General features: G+C 40.5%; 1 protein-coding gene across 2 annotated transcripts in view; it reads left to right on the plus strand.

The window, feature by feature from the left end:
* LOC126412868 (heat shock protein Hsp-12.2) overlaps positions 1–14,054 on the plus strand; it is a 104,197-nt gene extending 90,143 nt beyond the window's left edge. For both annotated transcript variants that reach the window (XM_050082743.1, XM_050082744.1), the window contains one exon: positions 13,611–14,054. In XM_050082743.1, the coding sequence (XP_049938700.1) occupies positions 13,611–13,805 (195 nt within the window). In that variant the 3' untranslated portion in view covers positions 13,806–14,054. The remainder of the gene's footprint in view (positions 1–13,610) is intronic.
* Positions 14,055–18,600: the final 4,546 nt, after the last annotated feature.

Here is an 18,600-nt window from a genome sequence, read left to right on the forward strand (position 1 = left end):
TTTCCTGAGACAGTAGGACGGAGTTGCCGTCCTAGCTGGTCCCACACTCTTTTTATCGGGGACAGATGTGGGTGTCTTCCCGGGCACAGGAGTAACCCAACATCACGCAGACAGTTCATACAGTCAAGTGCCATGTACGAATTAGTATTGTGCTGTTGGAAAATGACACCATGATATTGTTCTATGACAGGTAACACTTGAGGATGCAGAATGTCTGTGACTTACCGTTGTGCCGCTAGTGTCTCTTCTATGTGTCTATGACGCCAGGGGTAATACCGCTGAGGCCGCGTGTGTTGTGTTGTTAACGTCATGATATGCACAGGATGGTAATTGCGTAGTCAGGCGGATGCTATTCTCCGCCCAACGATGCGGAGTGACACAGTGTTGAAGGGTTTCCTTGACTTGCGACGGCAGGCGCAAATGCGAATGGTTTGACTACGATCATGCCGTCCGTCATACTTCCATGTAGTCCAGCGTCGAGCCATTCTCGTATCTGTGTGCCCACAGATCTGGATATTGCACGATTCGACCAACCGACCAAACGGAGACCTACAATAAGTCCCCTTTCAAATTCTGCCACGTGCTGATAACCCTGCCTCATACGAGTACGCGGCATCTCCGTGTCCTTCACAGTGATAGCATCTGACGCCTCACATACCCTAGCAGGCCTGGTAACAGCATGAAACACGAACAACACCCATGGACTCAGGTGGCCGTTCTACTTGTCACAGGAAATTGCAACTTTAATAATTTACGTATCCCCCGAGAGTGTGTATGGGTATGATTTTACATTGACATTCGACCACGTCTTCTGTATACTTCACTTTTTGTGTCACGCATTCTAAAACTTCAATAACTCATGGAAGATTAGTATCTGTTCAAATGGTTCAAATGGCTCTGAGCACTATGGGACTTAACTTCTGAGGTCATCAGTCCCCTAGAACTTAGAACTACTTAGACCTAACTAACCTAAGGACATCACACACATCCATGCCCAGGGAAGGATTCGAACCTGCGACCGTAGCAGTCGCGCGGTTCCAGACTGTAGCGCCTAGAACCGCTCGGCCACTCCGGCCGGCATTAGTATCTGTATTTCATACCGTAGAGTTTGCAGAAACATTCTCTGAATTGCCAAAAACTCCTCCATCACTATTTTTGGCTTGTGCCCCGACATCAACAGCAGTGAAGGCGGTCGTGGTCGAGTCACATAATGGTTTTGTTTGAATCGATCCCCAATGACATCAAGATCGGCCAAGACGGGACGGATCACATCACTGTCACATCACAGCACTGTCACATCATATCACTGTCATGTCACTTGTGTAGATACCTACCTCTCAGAAACCCGACGAAACATTATGTGGAAATCAACGTGTGATGCCGTAACAGACAATTAAATATGAATGACGACGCGCCTGCGGCACCTTCCGCTTACAGACTGAAAAACCCGATCTTCTCGTTGAGCGCACTTCTGAATAGGGCGTGTGGACGAGTTGGAACCGGTTGTGCTGCGTGCCTTACCAGCAACGCGGCGGCCCTGCAGACGAGAACAGCCGCTCCAGGTCACCGCCCTGTGGCAACAAGTGACCCATTAAGGGAGATTACCGGCCGCCTACTGCCGGGCAATTTCCCAGGGGAAGGCTTACTCACAGCGGGGTAGCCTGCTGCCGCTGACCCACTTTCCGCGGACGCTGAAGGACGAGGAACTGCGGCAGAAGCAACTCCAGCGTAGAAGGGAGGGTTAGGCGTCTGTGCGGACTGCCAATACCCGTAGGAAGATCTATGGACATCCGCAGTGTCAAACACTTTGTGTATAAAAGCCTCTTTCGATGTGAGGAATCTACGAATGTCCACACTAAAAATTACTTTGTGACTTAAAGTCGATGTCACTATAACGATTCTCCTTTAATTGTACGTTAGAGGCGATCGATAATAGTGATTGTTATTGAATAAATGTTTTCAGTGTTACAGCCACATCAAGTGCTTAAAATGCCTCAAGCTTTCGATCAAGCACTCCTTAGTTATTAAGTGGAATGACTGCAGATGGGCTGCTGGTACGCCCCTATGTACCACTATCAGACCAAAAAGTTTCGAGACTGCGTTAATAAAAAATAGAGAAAAGTTAAGACGACAGTCTTAAGGCTTCATGGTTTCTATATAGTCTCCCCTCACTTGAGTACAACGCACGGTTTGTTCACACAACCATGTGAAACTATCGGAGAAGTCCTTCTTCGTTGAATGTCGGTTATGTAGTTAAAGACTTGAACCTTCATGTGAATTTCGGCACTTTGTCGTTTTATTGATAACAAATATTTTTTTACCCGCGATTACTTTTTCCAGAAAGAACTGTCGTTTTGCATTTCAATCAAGTCACGGCATGCGTCCACACGTCGTTGTTTTTGTTCGGGGGTCAAGACGTGCGGGACAAACTCTGGCCCCACACTTTCGGTCTTCGAAACATCCAGGAGAATATATCTGCATGAATGGTGTCTGTTCTTTCGAATATGACCGAAAGAACAGATACCTTTCGTATAGATACATATGCGCCGCGAAGGCTAAGATGATCATTCAGTGCAGAGCTCTCTTCGCCCGACCTCCTTGCGGAACTTCCCATGATGCACGAGCAATAAGAAGCAAAATGTCTAGGGGACGCTACTTTGGTAGTAGGCGGCAAATACGAAATTGAACTGAGGGGGAAGGCGTGCTTAGGTAGACCGTGCAGTTGTGTCCAACCACTGTGCAAAGATAAGGCAGACGCATAACGCCTCGCCCAGGAAGAAGGAGACCAAGGCTCGAATCCCGGCCTTGGTACAAGTTTTAATATGTCGCCACTGAATTCTTTTGTTGACCGAATGCGGCAGAGATCGGAATTTCTCCTTCCTGAACATATTCAGGAGTATGTCTTGAACCCCTGATTAAGAGATGCTCTTTGCGATTTGTGGCCAAGTAGATATAATGAGAGGAGATTGCGCTTAGACTCAACCTGTATGTTGCTTTGATGCCGGAGCCGCCATGTTGGTAACTCCTAAACATTAGCAGACTACTGTTTACAATTGCTTCTTGTTCTTAACTTCTGCCGTGTCCAAGCAGCTGTTGTCTTAAACAGAAAATATTACAGTGCTTTCGTGAATAACAGTGTTAGGAAAGCATTTTCAGAACTTTTTCTGGTCATAAAGGTATATTTGATCTAGTAATAAGATGCTTTTGACCTCGTTAATGTAACTGTCTCTTTGTTACGCGTTTTGAATAACCAGGAAGCGAAGTAAAGGCTGCTTTCGCAGTCCAGCGTTTTCCTTAATACGGAATGACGAAACTGATGTTCTCTTCCTAAAAATGCTAAGATGGTTTTCAATATTTCCTTCTCATATCGTTCAACCACAGCGCTCTTAGGAAATCTAAAGTCACATTACAGTAATTAAATGATTGCAGCATGAATAAACAGCGCAACTAAAATTCATGTATGTAATAGAAAATCTCTTGAACGACTCCACTTACGAATTAAATGTGATTCCTTTAACTTTAGACTGAAGTCAGAACGAATACTGCACCTATAAATGATGCAAATTGGCAGTTTTTATCAGAACACTTCCACCAGAAGCTAATATTTGGGGCTACTAACATGGCGGTCGTCGGCTTCAAGTTTGTGACGTCATGACGACTCCTTTTATTTATGCCTCCAAGTTTGTGTCACAACAGCTTTGTGTATTGAACTGGGAACCTAGAAACGACGGAGAGGCTTCGTGCCGCTGTAGCTCTCGGTGGTTCACAAGCCCACAACAGGCCACAGCAGTCCACCCACCTCACCGCCGCCCCGCACCGAACCCAGGGTTAATGCGCGGTTCAGCCCGTGGAGACAGTGTTTGCGCCGGCCGCGGTGGTCTCGCGGTTCTAGGCGCGCAGTCCGGAACCGTGTGACTGCTACGGTCGCAGGTTCGAATCCTGCCTCGGGCATGGACGTGTGTGATGTCCTTAGGTTAGTTAGGTTTAAGTAGTTCTAAGTTCTAGCAGCGCGTTAGATCGCGCGACTAGCCGGGCAGGCTTCTCATACTGATTAGTCGAATATACATCTGTAGTTTACGGTTGTTAGTTCAAACTGTCATCGTAGATATTGTGCTAATGTCGCTTATACGGAAGGAATAAAATCAGTTTCGGAACTTTTTGGACGGACGGTGTACTCTAGCTGCTGGCTGTGACGTCAGTGGTGCTCACGGTATCGCCATGTAAAGACCTGCGTTGACTCGGCGTTTGGTGTGGCAGCTTCAAGTTCGCCGATCGCTGGATCCCACGCCGCGCTGATCTATAGGTCGACGTCTCCTGTAGGCCGATGACTGTTTCGAGATTTTTGTCTCAGTGGCTTCTGTAATTACACGGACACAGAAGCCGTTAATGCGAACCACGACAGTGGTGTCGAAAAATTTGATCCGGTGACCGTTTCCAAGAGCATGCTCAGCCAGAGCAGATTTTTCAGGGTAGCTTAGGCGATAAAACCTCTCATGCCCCGTCCTGCGTTTCGCTCCGGCGCGCATTTTTGTTCGACTTAAGACTGGCCGCACTCGCGCGGTATTTTACAAACCCCAAGCGTTGTAAGACCTAACACATCTTTATTGTTGTTTAGGTCATTATTATTACCCATTCGGGACGGACACTCACAATTTTGGCTTGAATGCCCAGTGTCCTGGAGAAGGTAGATTTGTTGTTGCAGCTGTGTCAGACTTACCCAGACCATTTCTTTAGCTGTATGGATTGGTCTGACAGCTGCAACACATTTGTTGCTGACAGAAACGAATCGCCACACGGTACTCACAATTATCTATGGCCTACACCATTTTGTTCTGGCGTCTCTATCGCCTGGTACGGTAGTATGGCGTGGGCATTTCATTGGTTATCAGGACTCCAGACATATTTGCAAATAAGCAAAACAAATTAATTGCGTAACTTAATTTTTCTGGGTGATATTTAAAACTTCGACTATCTCTCGTAATGTGCACTCGATACACGACTTAGAAGACAACTAACAATACACAAGATGTAACGACAACTTATAACACTGCTTTGTTTGCATTCCCAATCTTGAGTAAATATTCTGGAGAAAATATCACAGAATCCCTTTCACTAAATAAGACAAAAAGTTGTATCTTAAGGAACGTATCAAGAATATGACGAATTATGTTGTATTAAAATGTGGTTACGATAGTCGTTTACACTTTTAGTGTATGGACTAAAAAGTACGATGTCTGACTTCAGTAGAAGTGAATTGTAGCTAATCGAAGCATACCATTATAGCTTCAGGGTACTGAATGGGTAAAAGTAGTTTACAAATACGTGCAGATGCGGATAAGAGTTGTGGAAAAGAAACTTGCACATGCGGCTAGCATTTCTCCTATCAGAAAGAAAGGAAAAGAGAAAGAGAGAGAGAGAGGGGGGGGGGGGGGGGGAGAGGTCGATCTACTATTGCAATCATTCGACCGCTGAACGAATCAAGAGTATGATGCTTATATTATTAGCGAATACTGCAAAATGTACGGGGCGTACATTCAAGTGAGTCTGCTTGTATGTTAGACTACCACAACTGCTGAAAGCGACTTCATCGCTACATGGTCGTCTGTACCTTAATCTTCTTTTCAACATAATTTCTCCCAATATTGAGGCACTTGTCACAGCGAACAATCAACTTTTCTTTATTCCATTCCATAAAAATCTGTTGCCTGATTTGCCCAACTCTTTCTGAACAATCGTTTTTAAGACATTGTCGTCGTGCGATGACCGCCTAAGCTGATTTTTTTTTTTTTCATACAATTCTCTAACCTGCCAGCGTTTACACGGCTTTTGTGCACAGAAAACGAATCACTGCAGGTGTTTCAATTAACTGAGACATTTAAATAAATAGTAATAAACGTAAACAGGAATGAATACTTAACGTTATGACCCAGTAGATACAGGTTCTCAGAGCACATACACAGATCGCCGACCGCAGCGCTATAGCGACGAGTAGCAACGTTTTAGAGAAACATGAACGCATTGCGTATTCTTTATACAGACCTTTACTGTTGACTTGTACATAATTATTTCTGCCAAATAATTGGGATAAGCGTCACCATTTCAGAATAATCCTGCCCCGACGAAAGATACTTATCGCGGAGCAGTAAAAATTCGTTTAACACTGTAAGGGCATCATAATTCGTGAAATACGAGGCGTTCAGCAGAAATTCCAGACGTTCTTGGCTGAATGAAGCTCATTTTCCACACAGATCCGCTTACATGTGACGGCATGACTCATCCTATAACAGTTCACCTTACGCACAAAATTACTTATTAAACAGTAACCTCAAAATGATCCGACCTCAACACGTTCTTTGGAAATGGGAGCCCAGCGCGGAAGAATCGTTCGTGTTCTTTTTAGTCGGTAGAATAGCTCTCCTGCAATTAGGGAGTGTAACATGTAATTCTTCGGATGGGTGCTCTTCCTGAAATGAACGTAATTGAATAGTGTGTCTGTGAAGCTTTACATTTGCTACTCTTAGGCAGCATTGTAACCTTCCAAGTTTTCAATAAACATACTACTTATATTTTTGTTTAATTATGTTACAGTTCAGACTGATTGCGCTTAGGTCGCAATGCTAGGGAGGTAATCAAGGAACAGAGAAACATTTTATTTAAAAATGCTGCCAAAGAAATGCACATAGTTGGTTTCATTCGTCTTAACAATTCTAGCAGCTTTCGTTTCGTAATGCCTTCTGTCGCTGAAATACTGTTTTGATCAACCGTGACAACGATCACTAATGAGCCAAAACATTAATCCATTGCCCACCGCGAGATTGAACGCGACCCATCGGCGATGTGGGCACTTGATGCAGTAATGATAGTATAATGGCTATTTTTTTCCGCAACCTCTGATCGTATCTCGAAATTAAAACTACTTTTAAAACATTGGGAACCTGAACATATTTGGCTCTCAAGGTACAAAAATCGTTAATCAACCTTCTGTTTGCATTGCCTCCCAGGGATACGCCTTGCTTAAAAATATCCTTTACATAACAAAATTCATCATACAAACAATGTTCATCTACGTATCTGATCCGAGTCAATTTTTTTCTGAAGATGCTTAAATTTTAGCTAGGGACTTAGGCAAAGAGGCATCCAAACCTCTACTGTCATTGGAAACTGATCCCCAAATTTGAAATTCTTGACTAAATATGTTTTCAATGCGTTTTCTGATTCTGTAACAAACTAAATTATTAGAAACTATTTTTGGCGCTAGCAAAATGTCTGTCAATCATTCTTTGCTCAGTTTTATTAATCAGGGTCTTGGCTGCATCAAAAGTTTCCGTGATACCAACGCCGGAGCGTTCTAAAAACTTAGGACAATCTTAAACAACTGCACCAATAAGGGAAAACTTTACATGTTCACCAATGGACCAGAGATTGTAAGGAAAGTCGTGGCTTGTCAAGGGAAATAAATTATTTTAATTACCATTGCAAAACTTAAAAAAAATACGGGATCAATTCGAAATAATACAGGACACGAGTTCTGACAAAAAAGACAGCCAAAATACGGAGATTCCAGGGACAGACAGGATAGTTGGCAACCCTGTCTGTAATCGAATTCTTGGCTGCGGAAAAAGAAACCGAGTGAACATCCATAAACGTTTGTGCGCACTGTATGGTAATGATGCAGTTGGTAGCAGTACTGTTGTGCCATGGATAAAGAGAGTTAAAGTGCGAGGAAATACAGAAATGTAGCTGCCTGATCGGCCTCGTTCGGGATGTCCTATCACAGCAAGTGCTCCTTCCGACATGTTGAATCATGAGAAGCAGCAGTGTGCGATGATAGGATATTCAACGGCGTCCTCAAGGCGAGTTCCATGACTGCTGACAACAGACGGCAGATTATTCAAAGTAAAGCCATTTTCATGTGGACTGTTTGAGCAGTTTGAAGACAATGGAGAGGCCTTTCCGTCAGGGATGCAGTGAACAGCAGAGGGCAATAGCTTTTACCTACAGGTTTATACACAACGCCAGTGTAAGGCCATAGAACGTAATGTAGACTATGTAGGAAAAAATACACGCAAATGAAATATCGACTGATATTATCACAATACTCTAACTCTTAAGAGTAAATATGTTCTGAGAAAAAAACTATGGGTCATTATTTACTGAATGAACCTAGTATTACAACAAAAATATATTTTATAAAAAATATTTGTATTTGTAAATACATTTGTTTGTCTTTCTAATTTTCCGCTGAAGCGTTCATCATAGCCGCGTGACCTTAGTATGCCGTCAGGAATAATTACGAGATTTTCTACGTTTCCCAAAATATCTCATATCGAAGAAACTGAAAATGGTTTTCCCCACCTTCAGGAACTCCAGAATCACTGTCTGGTGGCACGAAGTAAAAAAAAAAAGGCTTTCTGCCAAATCGAACTAACTTCAAACTGCCAAAATTCCTTTACTTATTCTTTTTGCCACCTGAGGTGCCACGCTCTTGAACGGCCGCCACTGGGAACCTGAAGCGAGGTGAATGATGGAATTCATATCAACGGTCTACAGAAAAATTCAGTTGAATGAGCCCGTACACAATAATGACGTCTACGTTTTTTACGATTATATGTTTTTAATTTTTGTGGTTGTGACTCTTGTGCAGTGCGGATCCCTATGCTTAGCCTACGTCAAATGCGACCCTGGTTCAGACGCGTTGTAACAATCGGAATATGAGTCTTTGTTAATCCTCCCAGAACGATGCAAATCATCGGTAATGACATGTAGATTTTTGTTGAAAGTGTAGAAAACAATCTACGAGACTAATGTCAGTCCTTCACCAGAAAGTGTTGTGTTTGTTTAGTCACGATTTGCAGTGTCATTAATTAATTATATTAATAAAATTATAGCAAATATGTTTCATTTCCCTTGAATGAACAATCTCTCTACAGATAATGCAGAGCGTTTCCACGGTGTGCCACGACACTGAATGTGTAGACCAATTATTGATGATTTGTCATAATTCTCTTCACTCATTTTACGAGTATAAAACTTGCAAAACTTTTCTCGGCGTATTTTCAGATCGAAATCTAACGTGTGTAATGTTCTATTTAATAATCTCTCAACTGAAAACTGGACCTACGCACTATCTCCTATTCCTTTTCTTTGTTTTATGTTCCATATTTTGTAAAGCTCATCTGAGAGCTTTCCTGTTAATCATTTGGCGGAACGTAGCTATTGCGTGAGTATTATAACAGGATGCACATGAACGCCTGTTTGGAAATCTCGGCTGCAAGCAGGCAACTGACTTACTGCAGTACTCGCGCAAACCAAGTTGACACTCGGCGCAGTCGCTGATGGGAGCTATCGTAAAAGCTGAATATTTACGGCCGCTCCCGTCAGCCACCGCGCCGTGTCAGCTTCCTTTTCACGAATACTGTGCATAGTTACGCCCCCTTGCAAAGAAACAATTTAATCGACCTGAAATCACGAAGCTCATCGATTTTTGACTCGATAATTTGGTCGACGGAACAATCTAGCCAGTGCGGCCGGCCCAAATGTCGCAGACGTTGGGTGTCGAGTATGGCCTACAACGGTGGTATAGGAGGCAGTAGGTTCTGCAGCCTGCGGTAGCACGCCGCCTGCCTCTTTGGCATTCTTGTTGCTGGCCGCTATTTTTGCCTCGTTCTATTCCCAGCAGGGCGCCGTTGCCGCTCCTCTAACTCCTCCCAGCTTACAAGTTTTTTCCGTGCGGCAATCGTGCAAGGGAATGCACAGATTCCACGGTAAATCCAAAGAATTAAACTAAGTCAGGAATCAGTTTTACGCAACATCCTGAACAAAAAGTCTTTTCCGCTGAAATTTTTAATAGAAACATCAGAGGAGGACGACATATTAATCGACACCAGACTCGTGTTTTGAAGGAAAGTGTTCAAATTCCCAAGTTATTTTCTTGTGGTTTACCCAAATCGCATCAAGCTGACACTGGCTGCATTCCTTTGAAATGACCACTGCTCCTTCCCCAGTGCTTGGCCATATCGAAATTGTGTTCGATCTCAAATGATAACCATGTCAAGAAGATGTAAAAAAGTTAATGCTTCTTGTTTAAGTGTAAGATAACCACGCAGTATTATCAAGGACAGTAAGTAGTAGGGAGTTATTTTGTTACCCCACTACAATTCACAGGCAACATTAATAAAAATCGTTGGGGTGTTGTAAGATGTTACAGTTGCAAGACATTACTGCATAATGGGATGCCTTTCCTGGTACAACGAAAGCAATTATGACTTTGCAAATAGCAAAGTTAATGTAAAGCTGTCCTCAATTGAATATTGTTTTGAACGTTGCTGAACTTTACTGGAGATGCTGTGGCAAGTAGTCTGCCATTTCCTCCTCAGACACTTGAGCAGGCCTACGTAGCCAGTCACAGAGGGATCTACAATTTAATGTGTGCTCCAAACCATGGTACAGTTTGGAATTTTCCCCAATTTACAAATCATTAGTAGAAGTGGAAAAAACAATAAATAACAAGAAATGATCCTAAGACTATCTGAACACTGAACACTGAATTTTAGAAAGAACACATTATGTGAAAGTACTAGTATTAATGACAATCATTTAAGGTTGAAGCATTTCTCAAAAACTTCTACAGATTTTGCATGTGTGTGATTTGTTTAGAATGTGTGTGCTGTTTGCACTGCAATTGTTTGTGCATCGTCCTGAAAAATCCCAAGGATCTATAGGAGACAAAATGCTATCTACTGGAACATATTGTAGGAGCAGATGATGTCGTGGTGGGAAATACAGTAATGTAATCGGAAAAGCCAGTCAGCTGTAAGTATGAAAGCCTGAAAGCAGTAATGTGATTAAAATTAATCCTTTTAAAAGTATTTGTGACAGGATGCATTTTTAAATGTCAATCCTGAATGACTACATGATTCACTAGATCCAGCGTGGATAAAATAACATTACTCATTAAATGTATTGCCACAAAACGTTGGATTTTAATATGAATAAGCAGTGTATAGACATGGGTGCATCACAATGGACTATTTACAAGCTTTTTTAATAAAATAATGGAACCAAATGACCAAGGCATGTTTGGAACTACTAGCAGAAACAGGAAAACAATCAGATTGTGAAAGAGACTACAGATGAAAATGTAACTGTGACCATAATAAAATTGGAGTGGCGGCGGATGAGATACATATTTTACGGGTATGTGCATGGATGGTCAACGGACCAAGTTAGTTCTTTGCTGGGGTCAAAGGGATAAGAAAAGACTGTGACCACAAGCTAAATAAAAGTAGTTGAGCTGACATTTCAAAAACATGTAGAAGCAGCATGGATGCATGTCGTGCATGGATGGTCAACGGACCAAGTTAGTTCTTTGCTGGAGTCAAAGGGATAAGAAAAGACTGACCACAAGCTAAATAAAAGTAGTTGAGCTGACATTTAAAAACATGTAGAAGCAGCATGGATGCATGTCAGTGATGACTAAAAGGCATGGAGAAGCCTGCATGAGGATTCTATTCAGCAGTGGATATCAAATGGATGACGACAATGGTGAAGTTTATGATAACCACAGTACTTCATTAGTCATTGTAATTTCCTTCTACTGCTTGTCAATTTTCAGTGGAAGGCAAATCTGAAGTCTCCTCATATCTTTTGTCTTGGTACTGGCTCAGTTAGCACAGATATAGCCTGCAGCCATGTCCATTATGTGGCCATAGTCCACAAATATTGTCATTCCTGTCAGTTTCTCTGTCTGCAATGCATTTTTCACCATACTTACCGAACATAGCAGTACATCCAGTGATAAAACTATAACAAGGAAGGTTATGAACTCACTGGTCTTTTATTGCATCTGCCTATCCAGATATCAGCTATAAGTAGCCATCTTTATGCATTTGAATGAGGTAAAGTCCAACAAACTCACACCAGTACATGCCATACGACTTTACTGATGTACAGACAAGAATAATACATACATAAAAGGAAAAAAAATCAATGGGATTGCAACTGATTGCTGTCACTCTGTCTATCCGTCTGACTGTTAAAAACCCTTTTTCTCAAGAAGATGAAGATGTATCAAGTTGAAGTTTGTCACATACTGAGGTCTACACTCCCTTGGCAGTGTAAAATAATGAAACTTCTAAGGCAATGCGATCAAGAGACATGGCCATTTATGTCACACATTTTAATACTCACAATAACCCTCATCAAAACCTATAGGGTACTTCACGTTGACCAAGAATCATAAAATTTGGTAACAAGGAAGCTTTCATGGTACAAGTAACCGAAAAAATCTGAAAATTGTTAATATGAAGTTGTATCACTTGAAAAAAGTTTCTTTTTTCATTTGTTATATGATGTCAAACTTGAAATTAAAGCAGTCAGTAGTTCTACATTCAGGATGACTGGATTGCAATGGTAAAAGTCAAACATAAGGCAAGAAATGACGTTATTGCTCACATGATCCATTTCAAAATGTATCCATCATGCATAAATTTTGGATTTTGAAATGCATCATATGAGCAATAAAGTCATTTCTAGTCTGATGATTGACTTTTACCACTGTGACCCAGTCAGCCTGAATGGAGTACTACTGATTATTATAATAATGGTTGCCTGCCTCCTGCATGATTTTGTCACATTTATATAATTAGTTAAAACATTCTTGAAAGTCTTGGAATCCTTAGACCTATATCTTGCCAGTACCAGTGTCAAAAACAGGCAAAAATACTAGAGATTCATAATTCCTGAAATAGATGAAGTTTCTATATACATAACTAACAATATTGAAAAGGATAGTTGCCACTCACCATATAGCAGAGATGCTCGAGTTGCAGAGAGGCACAACAAAAAGACTCTCGGAGAGTGGGCTTTCGGCCAAAAGGACCTTTGTCGAAAATAGACAACATACACACACACACTCACATAAATGCAACTCATATACACTTAACCACAGGCTCTGACAGCTGAAGCCAGCTGCCAGAGACTGTGGTCAATTCCTTATAATAGTCTACAGTCACTGTGCAAAATGGTTCTTTGTGGAATGAAAGTTGGTTAATGATAAAACTATCTCATAAGTAATACTTACAAATTTTCACATTTCGTCAACCTTCTGTAGCACTTGACAATGTGAGTATCTTTGTTTTAAGACTACACAAATATTTGGGCAAGCATTTTAGTGTTTTGTGCCACAAAGATAACTGGCTTTTTAGGCAGAGGATCCATAGCATAGTACCTGGTCTGTGCTGAGGCCTATAACCTGCAAAAAACATTCATCAGTCCATACCACATAATGTGAACCCTGTGCTCTGTTCTACACATCATTACAGCTTCAAAAGTAAGAGGTATTTATCTGTCCATTGCCCTATAAACTACACACACATACAGTTGATGTCATACTTCAACAGAGAAGGGAATGCCCTACCAACCACAGCCACCTCACCCCTCCCCTCAAGAGCTTAACATTTGGGTTGCATTCAACCTCTCCCTCCTCCTCCTTCCCCCTTTTACACACAGAAAGTTTTTGATGTTAATTATAAATTATGAAGTTCAAATCAAACTTTGTGTTACTATTATTATATAATGGAATACATTAACATTATTTTTTGTTATTCCAGGTTCACGCCAAGCATGAGGAGAAGACTGAAAGCAAGTCAGTGTACAGGGAATACAACAGGGAATTTATGCTTCCAAAAGGCACAAACCCAGAGAGCATAAAGTCATCACTCAGCAAGGATGGTGTGCTTACTGTTGAAGCACCCCTTCCTGCACTTGCAGAAGGTGAAAAGCTGATCCCTATTGCTCAACAATAAGGTCCTATGTGGCACTGGGCAGCAGTTTTTAAGTGGCAGCAAATTTAAGTGGGCAGCACATCTGACACTTTCAAGTCTTGTGTCAAGATTACTTTGCAATTTGAGTTCATTCTACAAGTGTCTTTTATATCTTCCATAGCTACTGGTTATACAATAAAACAGCTTGTCTCATTTTTACAATGTAGATGTTATCTACTGATTGATGTACTTTATTCAAATAAAAGTCAATTATTTCTGACACTTCATAAATGGTGGGTTGACTGCATCCTACAGATTGTCATTTTCTCTCACGAATTTATTAATAAGTGGAAGTTGAAAATATATATGATTATTTGCATTATATTAATATGCTTAAAATCTATAGGAATATTGAGATTTGATGTCAGATATTTAAAATACACTGATTCTTTTTCGCCATTTTTGTCCATGTTTACGTGTCAAAGTATCTGCAGTCAGTTGAGTATAATCTGTACGAGGAAAGGGCAGGCAGGATGAAGCAGCTAGACCAACTCAGATCATGAGAAATAATTCAGATATAGTGTTCACCTTCACATGTTCATTATAATTGTGAAGTTAAACACATGACTGTGCCTTTTCCAGTTATTGTTTTTCCATTTTTTTTATCTGTCTAGTGCATGCTTGATCATATTTGCTACTACACTGTCACAAGTGTTACATGCTCTTACAATGAGTTAGGGCCATTGACGAAGTTATTATTTATAAACATCACCATTTTTAGTTCAGGAGTTTTGTAAGTATATTGTCAACACTGAAATGTAATTAAATACCTAGTTAGTTTAATGGAAGTTTCATATAATTTACAAAATTTATATTTATTCTTCATAAAAATAAACACTAAAAATTAAACACAGAAGAAGTATATTTTTGCATTTGATAAAATATTTTAACAATAAAGAAAAAATGTTTTTAAAGTGAATCTTATCTGAGTCTGTATGAAAATGGTCCTGTCATAATTATTTCTTTTTTTATCCTGAAGACACTAAAAAGTCAAGAAAAAAAGTTTTCAGATTTGTATTTGCTACATACTTTAGAAATGCAGATGTACTGAAATACTCACCAGTCATCTTTGTTTTGTACACATTTATTTAAAGTGTAGCACTGACTAATATTTTTATGAAGTGTTAGCACTTTAAGTGTTAAAAATGCAATAAATTACAACAAAAACAACAATGTTGCTCAAATTTTATCTACCACTTTATCATGAAGAGACTTCTAATGGATATTGTAATAGTATGTGGCTTTAATAATACTGAAATAAAAATCTAATTATCATTACTTATTGAAGCTTAGAACTCAGTGAGATAAATATATTATAGGAGAGTGCCATTTTTACACTATAATCACTGGAAAATGGGGTGGTGAATCAGCTGGAGAAGGAATTTGACATGACATGTTGAATGACCCGCTCTGAGATTGGATTTGCTGAGTAGTGAAACCATATAAAATGTAAACCAGGAAGGCTGGATGAGCATTTGAAGCCAGCTTCTTAATATGGTTTCTTTACCTTAATCACTTTTTCACACCCAACTAGCATCAACTCAAAATATGATGGACAAGTAACAAAATACATTAGCAAACAATCCATAGGCAATTACATCTACATTGTAACATTGACAGTTATACTTACCAGATTAATTCTGCTTATTCTTAGAAGAACAGAACTATCACTGATGGTTGTTAGCAATTGGTGCAAAACGGAGGTGAAGCTTTACTGAATGTACGGTGCAACTGGATTTAGTTCTTCAGTCAGAGCATAACTACGTTAATGTATCATCTGTTCTACTAAAATGGTTGCTCTGCCAAGACAGCCTTGTCTTTTATAATGTATAATATAAATATTTTCTTCAGGTTATAAACAGCATCAAATAGATCAAAATTGTGTTTGTGAGGGGAACATAAATCCAGAACCTTGTCTTTTAAGGGCAGTGTTCTTTCTGAGCTATCTAGACTAGACTGATGACCATCTTTCACAGCTTTAGTTTTATTAGTATCTGTCTCCTACGTTTGAAGATCTACAGACTATATCCAGCAAGGTATGCAAAAGAATTCATAATTTAGAAAGTGGGAGAGATGTACCAGTAAAATTGAAGCTGTGAAAGTAGGTCACAAGTCATGTCTAGATAGCTCAGTTAGTAAGAATATTGTCTATAAAGGCAAAGGTCTTGGTTTATCATGTCGACTGCCACAAAGCCCCCAGCAGACACAGCAGAGGTGCACGTCTGAAGCCATGTGCCTGCTGGCAGCCAGATGCTCCACTCTGTCCAGTACAATATATCTTTGGATGGAGTGCAGAGTTGCAAAATACAAAGTGCAAAACATTGAACAAAACCCTGTAGCTGATTTTCTGTACACCAATATCAACTCAATCCAGAGAAGCAAACTAATGCACAATACTCCAGCACTTTACTAAACTTAGTGATGCATGTGGCAGATGGCAAGAACAAGGTGTCAGACATGAACCTCTACTGTGTCCACTGATGGCCCCACAACAGTCGATGTGTTAAGTACTGGTTCTGCACAAAATTCTAATTGCTGAGATAGTTTCATGACAGTGCAAACTTTGCTGTGAAATAGTCATTACGTGCTGCTGTAGCTTTGCTATACTTTGAAACTGATTTCTCTTCAAACCCATTTAATGAGTTTTATTAAGTTTCAGCTGACTGTATTAGCACACTTAAGTTTGAATTAAAAAGAGAGAAGGGTTGGGGAGCGAGATGAGAGAGAGAGAGAGAGAGAGAGAGAGAGAGAGAGAGAGAGAAGTGTATTCACTCTAAGGCAAAAAAAGATACACCATGATGGAATTATCCAAATGGGACAGATATCAGTAGGTGTGATGTACATATATAGTCAAACAAATTATTAAAATTTCAGAAAAATTGGATGATTTACTCAAGAGAAAAAGCTTCACAATCTGAGCAAGTCAATTACATGTTGGTCCACCTCTGGCCCTTATGCAAGCAATTATTTGGTCTGGCATTGACTGATAGCTGTTAGATGTCCTCCTGAGGGATATTGTGCCAAATTCATATTCTGTCTACTTGGCATGTTAGATCTTTGATATCCCAAGCCGTTTTGGGGTGCCCTGCCCACAATGTTCTTAACGTTCTCAGTTGAGGAGAAATCCAGCAACCTTGCTGGCCAAGATGGGTTTTGGTAAGCTCAAAGACAGCTCTAGAAAATCTTGTTGTATGCGGGTGGGCATCATCTTACTGAAATGTAAGCCAGGATGGCTTGCCATGAAAGACAACAGAGCAGGGCATAGAATGTCATCAATGTACCACTGTGCTGTAAGGGTGACATGCATGACAACCAAAAGGGTCCTGCTGTGAAAAGAAATGGCACTCGAGACAACCAGCCCTGGTTGTTGGGCCTTACTGCGGGCAACAGTGAGGTTGGTATCCTACCACTGTCAGCAGCATCTCCAGGCATGTCTTCATTGGTCCCTGGGGCTTAGTTCAAAGTGGGACCCGTCACTGAAGAAAATTCTACTCAACTCAATGAGATTCCTTCATGGTGCATCATTTTTTTAAACCAAAGACTGTAAACTGTTTGCCTGCAACACAAAAAATTTAATAAAGAGGTTGTGCTCAAAATAAAAGTTTATTTGAACACCACAGTACATATGTGTGGTCTTATTGGAGAGGATATAACATCATCTTCCTACAACATTTTCTACTCAGACAGTATATAATGACCTAAAGTTCAGTGTAGTCCATGGTGCAATTTGGAATTTTTTATATCAACAAACCATTGCCAGAGGTAAAAGAAGTAAGAAGAGTCAGAAAAACCCTGGGACTAACTGACGTTTTAATCCCAGGCCTTTGGATTTATTGTTTAGACACTTTTTTGCACTTGGCAATACTGTGAGGTTCTCTGAGGAACACTCATCAGAAGTCATACTGCATACAAAGTAAAGACACATTGAATGTCAAGATTTTAACAGTAAATTTCCAAAACATCTGTAACAAGGTCCCCAAATGCTCCAGGAAAGCTGTCATGCTCAAATTATACTCAAAACTGAGATAAAAGATTTTTAAATATTTAAAGAGGCATGGAACTTTTATTGTAAAGGAGAAAGAGTATTTGTTGAATTAGCAAAAATATTAAAGAATGAATTTTCACTCCGCACCAAAGCATACACCGATTTGAAACTTCCTGGCAGATGAAGACTGTTTGCTCAACCAGAACTTGAACCTGGGACCTTTCCCTTTCACACTGATCTATCCAAGCATGAACCACAATGTGCCCTCACAGCTTTACTTCAACCAAAACAGAAAAAGTCTTATGTCTATCAAGGTCAAAAGTGAGACTGATTGCAAAGTTATATGAAATTGAATTTGAAGTTACAGCGAAATCCAGACCTTTAGCTGCTTACAGGGATTGGTAAATATCAATGGGGCCAGTTGAAAATGTGTGCCCCACTTGGGACTTGAATCCAGGATCTTCTGCTTACATGGCAGACACACTATCCGTCTGAGCCACCGAGGACGTAGATACCATCTACATGCAAACTTATCTGGACGCAAGTAACTTGCCTAGGTGATCACAAGTTAATCGTCAAATGTTTTCACTGGCCACCCAATTATGCTGTAATAGCAGTGGAATCATTCAAAGAAAGTCTGTTATCAGTAGTCTGGAAATATCTTTATCATGCAAAGTTAGTTGGAGGTAACTTAAATCTACCGAGTATACACTGGGACGCCCGTGGACTAAAAAAGAGTTCTGAACATGTTCTCCGTAAACCTCCTTCAGCAACTAGTTTGACAATCTACAC

This window comes from Schistocerca serialis, chromosome 7 (assembly GCF_023864345.2).
Source record: "Schistocerca serialis cubense isolate TAMUIC-IGC-003099 chromosome 7, iqSchSeri2.2, whole genome shotgun sequence".
NCBI lineage: Eukaryota > Metazoa > Arthropoda > Insecta > Orthoptera > Acrididae > Schistocerca > Schistocerca serialis.